Source organism: Falco naumanni, chromosome W (genome assembly GCF_017639655.2).
Source record: "Falco naumanni isolate bFalNau1 chromosome W, bFalNau1.pat, whole genome shotgun sequence".
NCBI lineage: Eukaryota > Metazoa > Chordata > Aves > Falconiformes > Falconidae > Falco > Falco naumanni.
Window position 1 is genome coordinate 20,052,702 of NC_054079.1, and position 19,201 is coordinate 20,071,902.

Here is a 19,201-nt window from a genome sequence, read left to right on the forward strand (position 1 = left end):
CCAGGACAATTTAAAGTTGCTCTGCAGCTTCAACTAACAGGCCTGGGTTGTCCAACCTGGACAATGGTAACATATGTCCTCAGTCCTTTAAAAATCCCTCTACAGAATAGCATTAAAGGAGAACAATAGCAACATTATCTGCTCAGTTAGAAAAAAAGCAGTCTGATGAAATGTCTCTAAGGTGTTCAGGGATGCTATATGGTGTAGATGAACCATTTCAGTCATCATGCTCATGATCTGCAATATACAACTTTACTATAACCATTGGTGCTTGGAAACAAACCCTAGAGAGGCTGGAGGGCTTTCTTGCTGGTGTGTAAAGGCTTTCTGTTTCTGACTCTTTCCCATTTGCTACAGGGGAATGCTTTAATTTGAAGCCCCATCATTAGTGAATTGAGAGCTGCTGCGGGTGAGCTATAGTGTGGTTCAGCAGCCAAAGTGATTTACATCTGGTTCCACACATGCAGAGGCGGTGCAAGGACTGGTGGCATCTTTGCCTGCAGAGAGACTCAGGTCTTTAAAGGCTGAATAACCTGGGAAGGTTTGGGTCATTTCACAGTTCAGGAGAGTTAGATTGCTGTGCTGTATCAGCCACACCCTATAGTATATAAACTATGCTGTTTCTGGAAGAATAAAGATATGAAATTGAGTTTAAAAAAAATGGAGGAGGAAAGAAATCAAAGGAGATTTCCATATTCTACACTGTTCTCATAAACACAGAGAAACTTTGAATCTGTGGTTGAGATAGCAAATACACCTTTGGTTCATATAAGTGGACTTTATTAATTTGCAGTGGAGACATGTTACACAACAGTGAACTTTATGGTTTGGCAAAAGGAAGCAGAGTTAAGAGAAGCAGCCACAATCCAACATAAAATCTACTTTATTTTAAAAATGTTCATGATGCTACTTCAAAGGCTACGCTATACTGCTGAATGTTATAATAATTATTAGAAATTACGTGAAAACCATTTGATTAACTCTTCCCTGTGAAGTAGGCCAACTAATTTTCCAAACAGTGGCATGTTTGGATATATTCTGCATTTACATCTTTATCGGTTTGAATGGGGTTTTTGTTATAAACTGTACAGGTTTTCAGAATGCTTGAGAGCTTTTATGATATCAGTTGAAAGTATCCCCTCCTATACATATGCTTGCAAGACTTTGCAGGTGGGGAAAAAATTGTCACCACTAGTACTTCTCTGCTCAGAAACCTCTCAGTATTACTTAGTGGTGCTATAAAAATCAATGCTTGCAGGATTCAGGTCTCCCATTCACCTTCATGCAAAGTAGGCAACTAGAATTTTTGTATGCTGGTATTTATAGCACCACTGACTTGATGTAGTAGAGCCCAGTTGTTAGGGCGAAAGTGAAGTCCCAGTGCCAGATAGTGTGTGGATTAAAGGCACAGTGATGCAATGTGAGCTTATTTTAACTAAAAAACAGACAACACTTCATTTTACTTGCCTTTTTTCTTTTTCCCCCCCCAGTGATATGTTGGTTTTGTTGCAAGAAATTTGTCCATGTGTGTTAATTAATCCATTTGTGGTCTTTGAAGTATGCTGGGGTTTCTCCTAGATTCGATTCCTGCTTTATCTGGACTATTTTGGAAAGGACACCTGTTTTTTTCTGAGCTGTAAAGAGGATTAAGGAAACTAATCTAAGTGAAAGTCAGCGCGTAATGCTCAGAAAGGACACCTAGCACTGTGGGTCAAAGGAAACCAAAACCTGTGACTTAAACCTGAATCGTTACAGTATTTAAGCATTTAATCCCAGGAGAAACCAGAGGGAATTTGGCCCTTAAGAAGGTCCTGGGATCTTAAGCGCCTTTGAGGACATCAGTCCCACTGCAAAGTGCTGAGTGCCTCCTAATTCACTGGAACCTGATCTCTGGTTCTGTCAGACTGTACTGGGGTTTATAAAATAAGGGAAGAGGCCAGGAAATCTGTAATACTGCAGCTCCTAGGTACGCTGGTTTAAGGAAAACCTCTGTCCTGCCAGGTGCTGTATGGGAAACAAGCTGCAATCCCAAATCTAGAACAGGGGGCTGCTGATGGTTGTGGACAAAGATAATGAATGGGAGGGAGTACAGCAAGTGTTGGAAGGTCTCTGGGTCTTTTTTTATAGTGCTGCTCTGGACTAAACTTGTTGTGTTCTAGTTGGAATGAGGATTAGATTTCTGTATGGGGGCTGATGACATTCAGATTCCTGAGGTAGGCCTGGACAGAAATTAAAGCGTCTTTTAATGTGGTAAAATCTAATCTTCATGGAATAAACAGCTGGAAGTACTTCAGTACTACTAAAAAAAATTCAGTGTTTAATGTTACTGCAATTCCAGATACCCTGAAAGTCCAGGTTGCCTATAGACTGGAAAAAATGTGAATAAACTGAATAAAGATGGTAGCTGTTTCGCTTGGTACTAACCTCAGGGCTTGTTTGATGTTATTCAGGATCCAGATGGTTCAAGGTCACTGGTTTCACTGTACAAGGAAATTAAGGAAAAGCCATGGCCCAGCATCATGCTAATAGTGGAAATTAGAAATTAGGTAGATTTTATTTTTAAGGGACTTGAGAGTTTCTGATGGGGAGGACATAGGTTTTGCTAGTGAGGTATTTCAGCTAGTTTAGAGTAAAATGTTGATGTAGCCAGTGTGCTACAACTGAAGGGGTTCTGACCTTTGATATGCCTTAAACTAGTGACATTAATGGCTTTACTGACCAAGGTTTATATATCCTCTGGAAAGAGACAAAGCTTTTTTTATTCCTCCTCCTTAATATTGTAAATCTTTTGGTATTAATGTTTTTGTAGTGCCTAAAGTAACAGTCAAAATATTACAGATGTTTACCAGCTGTACTCAGCTTTGTATCCTAAGTCGCTTGCACAGCAAATTGTGTTGAGAAACAGTTGTTTGAAAAAGATATAAACTGCTGATGGTAACAAATTAGGGGGTAGTTAAGGAAAAGGGGAAAATTGCTGAGATGTGTTTGCATGGTTCACTTCCAGGCAACTTTGGAAGATGCATTTGCATTCCCAGAGAATCTTTCAGTATTCCTGTGAAGTGTGCAGAAGTGAAACTAAAGCAGATCCTTTGCAACACAGGGAAAGAATTATGGCATTCAGCGTGTATTCCTTGTGGGAGTTTTTTTCTTATGCTGTTGTTGCTTGCATGGTTGTGTTCTCAGTGGAAATTTTGGATTATTCAAGTGAGTTTTCAGAATTACCACATGGGTAAAGTGACTGTTACACCCAGCAAAAGACCAGCAGCAAGGGTAAAAAGTTCAGGAATAAGCTGTCATCTGAAATTTATTTACAGACAATATTGGAAGGCTACTTGAGAATAAGAATTACATGAGAAAAGAAAACAATGGTTTGCGGATGACTCAGTAGAAAAAAAACTTGTAGAAAAAGGATAAATTGAGTTCAGTAATGTCAAATCTATTACATGGAAGGTTTCAGAAATACAAAGTATTGATCTAGTTTAGGGTTAAATACTTTTTTTCCCAAGAAAGTATTTGCAAGTGTTTTTTGTGATATACTGAAATTTTTTTGGTTTTGTTCTGTTTTTCTTCCTAACTTTTTTCTATGTATTTCATTACTTTAAAACATAGTATAGAATTAGTACAGAAAAGCAGGTGGCTGCTTAAATCAGTGTAGCCAAAATAATTGATATTAAATGTGATTTAAATAAGCAAGGAGAAAAACTATGTAAAAATATTATGTTTTTTCCTAGGGAGTAGTTGTATTGGTTATAAACCATTCAAGTGTGCTGAATTACACTGTATAATCTCTAAATGAGAAATTTTTTGTAAATAGGCATGTTTTCCATGAATACCTGTGAAAGTCTATTCAAGTAGAGGTGAAAATATATATATATGTATTTATGTCTTATTCTAAAGTGGGAAAATACTAGGGTTTTTTTGTGATCTATCTGTTTGCAGGAGGATTTTTGTATGATTTTTTATGATTTTAATTACAAGGTATAAAATAAACCTTGCAAAGGTTTTTAAACTTTTTTTTTTTTAGCTTGGCAGTAAGAATCTGCTGCCAGCGTGGGGAAATTTGAGAAAACGCGCACTTGTTTTTTAGTCTAGCTGCTTTAGTGAGCAAAGGAAGTGTTTGTCTGTGAGCAGAGCTGTTTCTTGTTTCCATCTATTTCAAACCATTACAACTAGAAGACGTTTCCCTTTCAGATTCTGCTTTTGCTCACGGATTGATGCACAGCCTTGGCACAGCAAAGGTTTTCCTGGGTTTTCGGCTCCTGCGTTTACAAATATTGATTTAATCATTCACTAAACTGACCCAGTTGGATGAACTGAAATGAGGAAATTTATCATTGCTCTTTTGGAAGTGGCAAACTTAGTGAGGTCAATTGTTGTCAGAAATGGGGTCAGCACTTTGAGACAGGTTGGTGGTGAATCTGGACTCGGATCAGTTAATGTTTTGCAAAGTTACACCTAGGAGTTAACTGCCCCATGAAGATGCCTGTCAAGTCTCTGTAGCAGGTAGCTTGCACCAGGCTGTTTTGTGTATTAAATGAAAAGCCAATTTTATTGAGTGTTATTGTTAAATAACTCAAATTAGTATTTAAATAACAAACTCTTCATCCACCTTGAAACAGAAAAGAATGGAAATGGTGGGATATTTTTGTGCTTTAACTGTTCTGAAACTTAACTTGTTACAAATGAGGCTTTTTGGTAGGACGCAACTACAACTAAAGACAGATAGATTAGTTTTATCCCCAAGTAAAAATGAAGGATTTGGGTTGAATTGTCATCTCAATAGAAGCATTAGGGCAATTCAGTAATCCAGCCAGATCTGAAAGTTACTGAATGTACGTAGAAAAAAGCAGCAAATAGAACAATTCAGGTAAACCTCTGTGGACTAAATGTTACTGCCTGTGATTGTAGGGACCAGACTGGGTGATCTTTGTCAACCTTATGTTCCTATGAAACAAATCAAGAAGCAGCTGGTATTTTACTTTTAAACCTTAGCCTTTCTGCAGTGGGATCTCCTAGTTGTTTGCAAGTTTCACAGAGCAAATTGAAATCTGGCAAAGGGCATGAGGTCTCAGAGATGTGGAAAAGCTGTGGTCAGAAGGGATACCCACAAAGGATAGGGAGGCAAACATATCCAAACCCTGCCAGCTGTGTCACCTGCCATGAGAAAAGAATGCAGTTGATAGTCAGAAACGGCAAATAGAAATACATTCTAAACAGAAATGCCAGAGGAAAAGCTGAAAAGTCTTTCTCACCTCTCTTGTTTTCAGGGTATGGCCTTTACATTACATGAACGACAACTGCTTGGATTGCAAGGACTTCTACCTCCTAAAATAGAGACACAAGACATTCAAGCCTTACGCTTCCATAAGAATTTGGCAAAAATGACTGACCCCTTGGAAAAGTAAGCACCCCTCTGGCTTTGTTTTGTCATGCAAGTAAATGGAAATTGCTGTAAAATATTGGATGGGGATAACCAAACAAGGTTTCTGTGCCTCCATTGGGTTTTTCAGTTGTTGGAGGTTATTTTCATTTACACACAGAAAACTGCTTTCCTCAATCATGCATTCATCATGTGGCTAAATGAGGTTGGGGAGGTTTTTTTTCTTTTATTCTGCAGTCATAAAGTAAGAATAAAGAATGTGCACAAAGTGGCAAACCTTGCTGTAATATGTATTTCTGTAATATGTAGGATTTGGGTGGCAGGTTGTTACAGCACAGAACTGCTGGGGGGAGGAGGGGGCAGGTAGTGCATGCTAAACAAAAAGTGAGAAGGTAAATTGAGAGTTTGATAACTAGGTATGAAAAACTTTATCATATGCAGTGGTTACTGCTAGAAAGGAATTACAGGATTAGAATTTTGAGTCTCACAATGTAATTTTTTTATATTAATTTTTTTTTAACTCACTGGTTTGGTAAAAAAAAAAGTGAAGGATTTTGATTGTTTGGGTTTTTTTAGAATGGCATGTTTTTAGTGTCCTGTTCCTGTTTTCATATAAGCCTATGTATATCTGCCTGTAAAAATGTGCAGTCTCCTAAAGGTGAGAGGAGCGCTGGAATGGTTTGAGGCTTACCGGACCACATCAAAACTCTTTTGTTCTCATGAAAACCAAAAGATGACTTTTAAATCAACATCGTGTCACTTGCTGATCTGAAACAGTCATGTCATGTGTATTGGCAAAGTGCCTGGTTGCTGTAGCCTAAGACAAATCGATAATTCATTATCCTTATGTTGTTGGGTCAGTAAGACTGCGTTACAACTGATACACAGTAGGTTGGTAGGTAAATTTGAAAAAATGCAGGTTTAATTTACATACCTAGGTAAGTCCTTCAAAATGGACCTTTTGTTACGGGTTAATTTGTTTTACAACTGTGTTAATGTTAGGATTAACAAGACCTTACTGTCAGGACCTCGCTTTTTTGGGATGAAAAATTCTTTCACTGAATTTTTTTTTAACAGTAATGAGGCTCCTAGCTGCATCCTGTAATAAATCTATGGGTTATCTTTTACCACAATGCATGCTGGTGCATTAACTTGTTAGCATGCATGGTATGTCATAACCAGTATTTTTATTTCAGCTTTTTAGTACTGCTGCTCTCTCTTCTCCAACTTTTGTTTAGTGCTTATAGCCCAACTTGAGTGGAAGCAGGGATTTCATGAAGAAATAATATGAAGCAAATTTGGGTTTTTGCTTTGACATTTTTCACATCATTTTAAAGAAGCATAAATGTGAAACAGTAACTAATGGGGTTTTTTTCTTTTGCTTCATTTCAGGTATATCTACATAATGGGAATCCAAGAGAGAAATGAAAAATTATTCTATAGGGTATTACAAGATGATATTGAGCGGTTAATGCCAATTGTATACACACCAACAGTAGGCCTTGCTTGCTCCCAGTATGGACACATCTTCAGGAGACCAAAGTAAGAACAATAGATACATATTATTGCTGCTTTTACTATAATTTTCTCTGTATACTCGCCTGAGGTTTGGAAATGTTTTACTTCATTTTCATTTGGATTTGGCTACCCAAGATTTGTGCCAATTCAGGGCAGTAAAAGTTCATTAAATAATATCTCAAGACCTAGTTTATATTGGAAAACAGAATATTTGAAAACAGAAGTGGTACTGTGTCACATAAATACCACAAGTGCAGGGCTTCAGTTCCATTTCCAGCTCTTCCTATATGCCATACAGCTCTTTAATTCGGAGGAGAGTGCTGTGGCTTTCTCCAACTCTCAAAATCACATCGGTGATTCTGAGGATGTTATCAGGACGGAGCATTTGGAGGAGAGTGTAGATCGAAAGGGATTTCTGGAGGTCATCTGGCCTCACTCTCCGTTCAAGAAGGGTAACTTCAGGTAGGTTCATAGATCTATTCCCCTGTGCATGTAGCCTGCACAGAGGCAGAAACACAAGCGCACACACGCCCATACAGCAGATTTGCTGGAGGAAGCTCAGGCTAATGGCGGTTCTGGCAGAATCAAAGCTGTGATGAACATGTTCCTGCTGATGACAGAGGGTCCCGGTGCTGGAGAGATTCTCACAAGGCTCTGCAGACCAGCACAGCATGACACCTTGGGTGCAGGAGCAGAGGCCAGCAAGCAGTGCCTGAAGAGAGATGTAGGCAAAGAAGGAAGAGAGAGACTTGACTTGTGGTAGCTCAGCGGACTCTGTTGGGTACAGATAGTCCCCGTATTAAAGCTGTGCTATGAGGAATCAGCTTTCAGTTATTCTGACACAGTAAATGCACTTGACTGGGATCCTGGTTTGGGTTCAGCAGTGACTTCAGAACAACCGTTCCGGTTATTAGCTGTGTTGAGGAAACCATTTCAGACTGGCAGTCGTTTCAGCTCATTTCCATGATACTCTCACTGCAATTCAACGTGTGTCTCTAAAGCCCTCTCACTTGAGGGCTTTAGTGCTGGGTGGAGGAAGGGCTAATCCATCGCTGCCACAAGGACTGGGCTGCCTAGTCTGGCTGCTGTGATAAAGACAGTAAGAAACTCAATGGTTTTGCTCCTGATATGGAGCAGGGGATGTGAAAGATGTACTCTTAGTTCTCACATGCTTCCTTTCCTCTTCAACGTCTCTCTCTGTGTTATAGACCAGTTTGAAAACTGTTGCCCTCTAGAAGTTGTCTGTAGAAGAAATGGCAGCATGGACTGGAACTCAGGATGTGCCCCTTTCTTTCCAAGCACCAGCACTTTCCAAGTGTTGGTAATTTATCTGTTACCACCTCTGCTGAGCCTCCTAACAACAGAGGGCTTGCTCAAGCAGAAGAAATACAGACACTTCTCTTCACCTCTGCTCCTTTCTGCTCCTTTGCCTCCCCTCTCACGTTCCCATGGAGGAGCACTCAGCAGTGGGAAGCACTGTTCTCCTGGTCTTGAAGAAGACAGTATGCTCAGTCCCTGGCTTTCTCTTCTCTTCCCCTCACCTTGTATAATGTCTATTATACAATATAATATTTTATATTATATAGTATAATAGACGCTATATATATAGGCACTCAGGTAAAGCCAGGCCTAGGATCATATTCCCTTCTCCTAGTCTTACAGGGGAGCATAGATCCTGCCTGACGCTAACACCAGAGGTGTTCTGTCCAACAGGGGTATTAAAGGTGAATATCTGTAGTAGTGCAAAATCCAGGTAGCATCATGGAAAGTATTTTCCCTGCGTTCTTATTTTAGTGTCACAGTAGCCAAATAGACTTTTCTATTAGAAAGTGTCCTTTGAGTGATTTATGGCAGTGATTGCAATGCTTTCAGTTTTAATAAAATAGTACTGTTTGATATTTAGTTTTACAAAGCAAGGTGAACTTTCTAGTTGCCACCTATAAGATATTTATGCTTTTTTTTTTTTTCTTCCAGAGGATTATTTATTTCTATCTCAGACAGAGGCCATATAAGGTCAATTGTGAACAACTGGCCAGAGAACGATGTTAAGGTATTACCATTCTTTTTTTTTCTAGTTATTTAATCTCAGTTGAACTTCTTGAAGACTTGTTAGGACTTGATGGAAATGTAAATGTTAAATAATGTATCCTTGTCTATTTGACAGTGATGGCAAAATACAGCTAATGATGATAATGCATATCTTGAAGAGCAGCGTTTTATCCTAAATATGAGGTTTATGATTTGAGTAAACAGCAATGATGGGAACTAGACTTGCCAAACTTTTTCATTTTACTTCATTATTCCACCTTTTGGGGAGGTGTTGAGGGATCCACCTCTTGGTCTTACTGTGTTACACAGCAGTAGCAGAGGCAATCTTGTCCTCAGCTTAGGACACAGAAGTGGTAGTTGGGAGGCCCAGATTTTGCCGTTAAATCCTGTATGAGCCAGTTGGGTCAAGAACCACAAGGAGAGATGAGGTGAATGATACTTACACAAACTTTTTGATGTCTGGATTTGTAAGTGGAAATCATAAATCCAAGTTACAAGCTGGAGTTCCACACAGCAGCTTGGATCCTTCCTTAGATCCTTAGCTTTCAAGGATTTGGGCAGTGGATTTCAGCAAAGAAAAAGAAGCATAGCAGATTCTAACATTAAGCATTATTGCTTCAAGTAGAACATTCCTTGCAATCTGTTCTTTGTTTGACTGTGCAAACATACCTGAATTTTTACCTGGAAAAAAACACAACTGGTATTGCTCTAACCTTTATAGATTTCAGTAGTCATGTATAATTTCACCTGCTTTTGTTTTCAGGCTGTTGTCGTCACTGATGGAGAAAGAATATTGGGTCTTGGAGACCTCGGTGTATATGGGATGGGAATTCCTGTAGGAAAACTGTGTTTGTATACAGCCTGTGCAGGAATACATCCAGATAAATGCTTGCCTGTGTGTATTGACGTTGGAACTGATAATACAGTGAGTTTGACTGAACTTTGCCTGCCATAAATTATCCCTATGAAAAGCAGTTATTTAAGAGTATTTAGTACTATAAGAGAAGATTTTTATTTGAGCACTTTGATTTAAGTTAAAACCAAATGTTTTATGTAAGGGTAAATGATTTGGAATTCACTATACAGTTACATATCAGTGACTGAAAAATGCCAGTTGATTTGTCAGTGAAATGGTACATTTGGAAGTAATTTGAATGCTGGAATGTAAAATAGACAGTCAGTTTGACCTGACTTTTAGAAGCTGGAAATGTGAATCAGATTTATTAAAGCAGTTTATTGTTCACAGTATTGATTTGTTCCATTTTAAAAGCAGCCATCACCATCCTCAAGTGCCAGCTGAAATTACTGAACATTGATATAGACTGGAGGCAGTTACAGTGGCTATATAAATGCAGCATCTTTGGTGTGAAATATGTTGCTGTGAACTCTGGAAAGTGTACATTGAGGAAGTGAATCATCCTGCTGCTGTCTTTGATCTATTCTTTTTCAGACACTCTTAAAAGATCCATTTTATATGGGGCTATACCAAAAAAGGGATCGCTCACAGGTCTATGATGACTTAATTGATGAATTTATGGAAGCCATTACAGACAGGTATGACACTGAATGTTCTGCACAGGAGGACGGCCAAAACTGCTGGCAAAAAAAAAAAAACCAACTCTAACACACTGTCCTTGAAACAGTAATTTAAGGAATAAGGATAGGACTAGAAGTCAAGAGATGTAGCTCTATTTCTGGCTCTGTAGTGACTTTCTCTGTGACCTGGAACATGCTGCTTGTAGTTATCTGTTAAATATGCACAGAAGGGAGATGGAACTGTTCTAAGCGGTGAAAGGCCTGAGGACATCCTCTTCCAAAGTTAATTGATTACGTGCAGGATTTGTTTCAAAAGGATTGTATTTCTTTTATGTGTCTAGCGATAGGAATATTTGCCATGTTCTGTAGGTATGGCCAGAACACACTTATCCAATTCGAAGACTTTGGAAACCACAATGCTTTTCGTTTTTTAAGAAAATACAGAGAGAAATATTGTACCTTCAATGACGATATTCAAGGTACACCTTTTGTTTATGTTCCTTAATCATTATGTTCCTTACTATGCAGAAACTTTGCCTAAAACCATAATCTGCCATGTAAATCTGTTCAGCTTACCTTAGGTTTGTATTGCTTTTAAAGGGACAGCTTCAGTGGCCTTGGCAGGACTGCTGGCAGCACAGAAAGCCATTGGTAAACCATTTGCAGAGCAGAAAGTACTGTTCCTTGGAGCAGGAGAGGTGAGTTCTCTTAAGGGCTCTAGAGCAGCAAGAGATTTAACTGTGTGTTTTCTGGTTCTGTAGGACTTGTGGAGATTCACATTCTCTGAATTCCATTGCAAAGCTTTTTATATAAGGCCAGCTGAAATATGTTAACAAAAGGGACTACCTGCTGAAAGATGATTATTTGAAAGGTGTTTAACATTTGCAAGGACTCAAGTTTTCCACTTCTTAAATAGACTTGAAAAAAGCATCAGGGACTTGTGTATAGTTGAAGGGGAATTTACCATAAAATTCTGATTTAGTAAGAAAAAGAGTGAGAACATCTTGTTAATTTTTATAGCATTGGAGAGAAGTACACAGTATTTTTCTTAGCAGGTTAAATCAGTGGCTGTTTGCAGCAGATGCTTGTTAGTTACTGGGGCAGCAGTGTCAGGACCAGCACCATTCTGCTTGGGATGTCATCAAAATTGCTTCTATGGTGCTGACAAAATAACTTAATTAGCTGAAAATTTCTCCAGCTGGGGAAGGTCCTGATTGCAATAATTGGCCAGTGTTGTGTTGTTGCCTGAGCACTGAGCCCTGCTCTGCACTTCCTTCTGTCTTATTTCTCCTGCCAGACTTGGAAGCGTGTGCAGTAAGTCAAGAGAGGGGATGTGGAGGGGAGAACTTCCAGCATCTACTTTCTGCCCTCCCTCTGAAAGGCCTTTATCACAGGCAGCAGGAGCAGAGAGAGGTTTAGAAAGTAGTTGGGCGCAAAACACTATGCTGTGGTTTCTTGACAGGAGGGCTGCAGCACTAACTTGTTCTTATAGTCTGGTTGGGCTGTTTTTTTGTGGCTGCTGAATTGGTACAGGCACGGTACCCAGAAGAGCTGCCCCTCTTTCCCTTGAAGATGTGACACTGTTGAATCCCAGGAGTCTGCCCCTGTCTAGGCAAACATTGCTTGTGTTTCAGAGCTGACTTACTAAATGATTTTTGTAGGCATCTTGAACAGGGTGGTGTTTGTGATGACAGACCTCTTTTGTGACTTGTTACAAATCAAAGTCCTTTTATCCACAAGGCTGCCCTAGGAATTGCCAACCTCATTGTTATGGCTATGATGGAAAGTGGTGTTTCTGCTGAGGAAGCCTATAAGAGAATATGGATGTTTGACAAATATGGCTTACTGGTTCAGGTAGGGGTGCACCATGCCTTGAAATACCACAGTACAGATGGCCAGTGATTTCTGTGTTCTTCTGACCAAACGAATCAACTTTTTATCTATAGGGTCGAGAACAAAAGGTAGATTCCAATCAAGAACCATTTACACATCAGGCTCCAGTGCAGATACCAAAGACATTTGTAGAGGCAGTGAATGTACTTCGGCCTTCAGCTATCATTGGTAAGTAAGGTAATTTTTGTTTCTGTGTTCCCATCATTTAGTTATTTGTAGCATTTAATTTGCTAACATGGTTCCAAGGAGGTTGATGACAATGATCTGTGTTTCTGCTGGTAAATAAGATTAAAATGTGAGGTCAGTTTTCTGCTTGAAAATATACTGAGCTGCAGGTTGGTTAGCTCTCAGTGCATCCTTCATTGCAGCTGTGGTGCTCCTTCTGCGTCTTCTGTTCCTTGTTAACTGCTTCCTCTAGCCCTTGTCCAGCTGGTGTTGGACCTTTCTTGGAAAACTCTGAGCATGTTCTCAGGGACTCCATGGCCACGATGAACTGAAACTGTAGTGAAGGACACTAAGAGTCAGGAATAAAAATAGTAACCTTTTTCCTAGACGTGTTCTCTACACCAGCGGCAAGGGAGAGGGCAGTCACAAACACCATGGTTTCTGCTTTACAGGAGTTGCCTAACCTGAGGGTTTTTTCCTGATCTTACCAGTGTATACAAATATCTTAAGGGCAAGTGTCAGGAGGACGGGGTCAGACTCTTTTCAGTGGTGCCTAGTGACAGGGCAAGGGGCAACAGGCACAAACTGCAACACGGGCAGTTCCACCTGAATGTGAGGAAGAACTTCTTTACCTTGAGGGTGGCAGAGCCCTGAAACACGCTGCCCAGAGAGGCTGTGGGGTCTCCTTCTCTGGAGACATTTGAAACCTGCCTGGAGATGGCTCTGTGCAACCTGCTCTAGGAGAACCTGCTTCAGCAGGGGGTTGGGCTAGATGGTCTCCAGAGGGCCCTTCCAGTGCTGACCATTCTGGGATTACTTGCCCCAGTCAGCTTCTGTGGCCAGAATCTGCCAGCAGCATGGCTGGAAGGAACCATTTCATCCTGCAGATCACCAGTCCCTGTTAGGTCGTTGACATACGTAGGTATCGATGCATAACTGTGGCTGTTTGCACAGGTTAGATGGGATTACAGGTATTTCCTGGTACAACTCTGCAATTTCCTTTGCACAGGATGTATTTGGGGGGTAGGGGGTGGCAGTTTTTTGGCTGAGTAGCTACCTTGAAGTTTGTAGCAGGTGTACAAACATACATCATTTTGATGTATTTGCACTCTGTGTTTGGGTGTGGTCAGGAATACCAATATCAAGGGAACGTGCATTGTTAACATCCCACTAGGATGAATCATCGATGAAGAACCTGGAGTTCCCACTTGCTTATCCAGGGCAGTGAAAAGTGTTCTTTACCCAGATCAATACAAAAAAACCCCCATGTAAAATAGGCTTTTGGAACACGTTAATTAGATGTTCCTGTGAAAATGAGAATTTTAACCAGCCACCAGCAGAGCAGTGCCTGGTTTTTATCTCCTGCTGTTAGAAAAGCCTGCGATGCTTTGCTCTGAGTGGGAGACTTCAGGGGTGACATGAACTTAATCTACAGTCGCTGTCATCTGCCCTGAGGCAGTCAAGTATTGATTCTATTTTTATGTGTTTCCATGTGCTTCAGGAGTGGCGGGAGCTGGGCGGCTCTTCTCTCAGGATGTGATCAAAGCAATGGCCTCTATCAATGAGCGACCCGTAATATTTGCACTAAGTAACCCTACAGTGAAAGCTGAATGCACAGCAGAGGAAGCGTATACATTAACAGAGGTATGTAAGGTTTAGAAATTTTGACCTACTGGCACTTACTGACAGAACTGTTTACTGAGTGTGAGAAAGCAAGAAGTCCAATTATTTTATTATTACTTGGACTTACTGACGTAATAATACAGATCCTTCTTGTGTTCTGGCAAATGTAAATGGAGACGATTCAACAAGAAGTCTTTATTTTTAAATGACATCTTGCAAAGCTTAGAGCTTAAATCTTGTTATGGCACCGGTGAAGACTTGTGCTTCCAGCACATGAGTTGGTGATGGCCCTCTGTCCTTGTGTTGCCCTCTCACAACGTCTGTGTCTCGTACCTGGCATCACCACACAACATTGAAATGAGTGAAACAAGAATAAACACCCCTCATTCTGCACCATTACCTCAAAGCCATTACACTGTGGACTACTTGGGGAGGGTCAGAGGCCAGGGTTTTGGGGTGTTTTTCTTAATAACACTATCACCAGTGCATCCAGACCTTGGTTTTTACCTTCAGTGAAGCAAGTCTTTTATCCTTCTGCATAGCTTTTTATATAAAACTAATCATCTTTGAGGAGAGCCTGAAAGGAAGGAGATGGGGGCAGGGGAGCATCAGGCAGGTAGGGCTAGCTTTTAACACTTCAAACTGACTGTTGATGCCTTTCCTGCAGACTTCAGGGGTGAGGCTCATGAAAATACTACTTTTTTTTCTCTCTCTCTCTTTTTTTTTTTTTTTTTTTTTTAAATACAATCCGAAATCAAGTGACTGGTGTGAAAATGAGTGGGTGGAGATCTTTCCTTGTTTCTTGATGCAGAACTATGAACCCCTTTTTTTCTACTGGTAGTGTGGCTCAGTTTCCACTTTCCATTACTGCCTCAGTGGCGTTAGCTTCATCCTAGGAGGGGTAGAGCTCCATCATCTCCAGTTTCTCTTCCCAGATTCTCTTCTGTGTTATGGGGCCCATCAGCTCGGAGGCAGCTCTTGATACAAGAGATTTGCAATTCCAGAGTTGAGCCCTAGGCAGGAATAACAGCCTCAGGACAAAATCTAGACCTTAGTTTTTAATAGTAAATGAGAATGCTTTTAAATGTCGATGATTTAATATCTCTTGGATATCTTGCATTAGCCAGAATAGTGAGTTGGGCAGTGTTTCAGTATATAAAATTAAATTCCAATTATCTTGGATAGAAAGTAAACAGGAGTTGGTTATACAGCAAAGCCTTTAGCTGGCATAAATAAATGTAAAAATTACTGGCATCTCTGATGGCTGAAGGAGGCCAGCAGCACTATTAGAGGGAGGCTCAGCCTCATTTTTGCTTGTACTTTTTATAGAATATCAACAGAGCAATAGATGTTTTAAGGGAAGAAGCTCACTTGTTCCCTCATGGCCATGTGTTGAGTCACAATGAGTTGGACCTCAGGGTGGTTGTTGCTGTCAGATGGAGAAGCAAAACAGTGCTGGTTAGATTTAGGTGTGATAACATGTCTTCACTGAAGTAGCTGTGTGAGCATGGTGCTATTTAAAAAATTGGTGCCAAATGGGGAGAGGGTCTTTGTTTTTTTCCTGTATTGGATCGATATGTCCTTTTATTCAGGAGTTTCCAGAAGTTATTATTTAGACATGGGTTATTTGAACAATTCAATATTCCTGGTCAGTAAATGAATGGATGTAATTTTGTTCCAGTCCTTATTAATAAATTTTGTAATGTTTCTGGCTCGTTAGACTTTTCTCTATACCTAATGTTTGTTTTCCTAATGCTCTTCAGTTCTCTGAAATGTACTCATTTTACCTATAGTTTGCCCTCTGAAAAATGTGTAATATTTTTCCCTTCAAGGTACAGTAATTACCTAGAGAATCCTGCCCAACTTCACTTTGTTGTTTAACTAACAAAGTTTGTCAGAAAATTAGGGATAAGAGCTGTCAGCTCTGTGTGTCTCCTGGCCTTGGGAGTAGCCTGATCCTGGCTGGTGTAAAATCTTAGACTAAATTAGGAAGTCAGTAAAGAAATGAAGATATCATCACTAAGCTTTTATTCTTTATTCTTTTTCCACTAGGTGGCACCTGTAAAAGCCTGATGATGTTTTGGTGCCCTCTGCTGCCGTGTATTGTGTGGGCTTTTGTTGTGTTTGAATTTTCATAGTCTTTTGGTCCAGTCCTCAAATGCATCCGTATATTTTGCTCCCTATGCAAAAAGGCTATTGTTGTGGGTATGCCCTAACATTCAAACATAGTTCCCAAGTCCCTAGCTTCTTTGGTAATTTGTTCTCTAATGTAGTGGTCTGGGGAGCTTTAAATGTTTGTAAATAATGTTATTAAACCTGTTACTCAAAAGAATGTCAAGATTTGTTGCTTAGGGGGAGTTTACTGCTTGAGGAAAGGATCATTTATTTGGAGAATATATTTCACACTCCAAACTCTGGATTTTAGTGTTTTGTGCTGATTAAAATTCTTTTCAAAAGAAACTGCATTATTCGCTCCTCTGAGAGCTCTCAGCAATAAAAGCATGATACAGCAGTCCCTCCCTTCACTCTCCCACCCATCAGTAAATAAGTGATCTTTTGTTACTGTACTTCTGTTGCAGTCTCCTTTTGGAAGTGGCCATCATTCAGCTGTCTTTGTACAGTCCATACGGTGGTGTGTCCTGGCTTGTGGCCATGGTTCCTGATACATGGTTATAAAAATAGTTAACACACAAGTACTTTATTTTGTGTGTGAGTAGTTCCTCTAAGTCATTGCTCTCTTAAAGAACAATGAATGATAAAACAAATGGATGGCTTCCATTCCTTAGAAAGCTGCACAATTCAATGTGTATGCTTGCCTCTTCTGCTTTCCAGATGTTTGCTGCAGGAACACTGCACATTCTGCAGCTGCAGAAATATGCAGATGCTTACTGATTCTTGTGTCTCTTCCAGGCCCTACTGGAAAAGGGTGGATTTGGTGGCAGTCATTCTGGGATTGCGGAAATTGAGTCAGCAAGGGTTTTAAGTATGTGCTTGAATCCAGTTGCATTCAGCAGGGCCATTTGCCTTTTTGCATTTGGCTGTGTGCTTGAGTACCTTCCTGACTCAGTCCAAGAGCCAACTGGCAGCTGTAGGACTGTGGTGTCCCTGTATTTCGTAATAACTGTATTGCTCCAAACTGTTGGCTCTTTAGAAGCCGCCTGACTGATTATTCCTCTGTTTAACAGGGCCGTTGCTTGTTTGCCAGTGGCAGTCCCTTCGAGCTGGTGACTTTGAAAGATGGAAGAACCTTCAAACCAGGCCAAGGAAACAATGCTTATATTTTTCCAGGTGATAAATAAAATTTTCTTCTTTTAGTCTTTCAGACTAGGCTCTTAGCAGCTCGTCTTGGGTTCCCTTGCTACCCTAGGCACAGCTAGCAAAGCAGCATGAAGAGGTGTTACCAGCATGTAAAGCTGAGAACTCAATCAGAAGAACGAATGAAAGAAAATCAGTTAAGGATGGATGCGAGGCATGTGCAGCTACATATGCGACATGCATGCAGTGAGCTTACCTAGCTGGATATTTCTAAGAAAACAACAGGGAGTTATTAAAGGCTTTGAAAGCTGTTGCATTATGGGTTCTTCTGCTTGTTTGGGGCAGGAGGTGGAGGAGAAAATAAGTGTTAATATATGCCTCTTTTAAAGTTACACCTGCACAAGTGAGGGTCCAAAGGAAGCCCTAGGGATACTTCTCTGCCTTCCCCTTTCTCTCCCTTTCCTCACTGAGCTGCTAAGTTCCAACCCCTTGCCGAAAGCCACTTATTATGGTAAATGACTGGCACACATGGTAATAGTTTTGTGAATGTGTGTAGAAAGCTATGGGAAGATTTTTTAAAATAACATTTTAGATGACTTGCAGCTTCTTGGCAGCAGGCTGCGTGTTTTGGAATGGTGGCCCTAATTGACAATAATTTTATTGTAGGTGTGGCTCTCGCTGTGATCCTCAGCAGTGTTCGACATATTAGTGATAAGGTTTTCCTAGAGGCTGCTAAGGTAAGTGAGGAAGCAGAGCAGGCTGTGGCTTCTGACATGATGGTGGATGAAATGTTGGGCAATTTCTCAAATCTTGCTGAAACTCTGTGGTTTCCTGTTTGATTTCTGTTGGTTGTATCCCTCCCCAATGGAGGAAAAAAAAAAAAGAAGGATTTTTATCAAACAAAACTGTGAAAAGCATCAGCTTCCATTGCTTTTTAAATTTTTTTTTGTTCAGAAAACCAAACACCCAAATAGGAAATCTGTCCATGCTTAAATTTCCTCCCAGCCCTGTAGGTCTGGCAGCAGGCTTGCCCCTGCCTCCTGCCCCGCTCTGGGTTCCACAGCTGGCAGTGCGCTCAGGGATGCACATGGCCCCCAGGCTCCCAACCTCTCCTGCCTTTCTACTCTGCAGCAGGAGCACCTACCACATTGGAGTGGCCAGTGAATCAACTGGCCAAACACATGGGTAGTTGTGCAGGCACGTTGCGCTCTTCTAACTTCCGTAGTTATGGGGAGTTCAGCCTCCAAAAAAATAGGATCATATTTTGCTAAATGTTTACAAGCAGAATTTGCTGATATGGGCACAGATTGAAGAGTTGATTTTTGAGATTCTGACTGCCTTACCCTACTGCTTTGGGAGCATTCTAGTAGTAAGAACAGTGCAACTTGTTTCTTTCAGGTGTTTTAGCATGATATTGATCCCACTCGGGATGCAGTAAATAAAACTTGTTTGTTTTTCTAACTCAGGCATTGACAGAACAGCTGACCAATGAAGAACTTGCACAAGGAAGACTTTATCCTCCACTGTCTAATATCAGGGAAGTTTCCATTTATATTGCTGTCAAGGTGAGTATGAAGCATAAAAGCGGACTGTACTAAAAGCGTTTTATGTGTACATTAACCTGCTGAATTGCACAGTATGGCCCTTTGGCACAAAATACCCAGTTCTTTGTGCCTTTAATAAGAGCCACTTATAAAAATTTGGAGTTTGTTGGATGCTTCAGTTTGGCAGTAACAATGGGCCAAAATGATGCTCCCTTGGTTTCTGAAATCAAGTTTTAGA

At 40.4% G+C, this 19,201-nt stretch overlaps 1 protein-coding gene across 9 annotated transcripts in view; it reads left to right on the plus strand.

The window, feature by feature from the left end:
• LOC121080569 (NAD-dependent malic enzyme, mitochondrial) overlaps positions 1 to 19,201 on the plus strand; it is a 39,655-nt gene that overhangs the window by 14,948 nt on the left and 5,506 nt on the right. For 8 of the 9 annotated variants that reach the window (XR_005825417.1, XR_005825418.1, XR_005825416.1 and 5 more), the window contains exons 3-15: positions 5,268 to 5,401; positions 6,773 to 6,922; positions 8,873 to 8,948; positions 9,711 to 9,872; positions 10,398 to 10,501; positions 10,853 to 10,962; positions 11,084 to 11,181; positions 12,224 to 12,337; positions 12,430 to 12,544; positions 14,043 to 14,185; positions 17,350 to 17,452; positions 18,086 to 18,156; positions 18,886 to 18,984. Coding sequence is in view for 4 of the 9 variants with exons in the window: in XM_040578665.1 (XP_040434599.1) it covers positions 5,268 to 5,401; positions 6,773 to 6,922; positions 8,873 to 8,948; positions 9,711 to 9,872; positions 10,398 to 10,501; positions 10,853 to 10,962; positions 11,084 to 11,181; positions 12,224 to 12,337; positions 12,430 to 12,544; positions 14,043 to 14,185; positions 17,350 to 17,452; positions 18,086 to 18,156; positions 18,886 to 18,984 (1,479 nt within the window). In the remaining 5 variants the exon portion in view is untranslated. The remainder of the gene's footprint in view (positions 1 to 5,267; positions 5,402 to 6,772; positions 6,923 to 8,872; positions 8,949 to 9,710; positions 9,873 to 10,397; positions 10,502 to 10,852; positions 10,963 to 11,083; positions 11,182 to 12,223; positions 12,338 to 12,429; positions 12,545 to 14,042; positions 14,186 to 17,349; positions 17,453 to 18,085; positions 18,157 to 18,885; positions 18,985 to 19,201) is intronic. The other variant, XM_040578667.1, reaches the window with a different exon arrangement.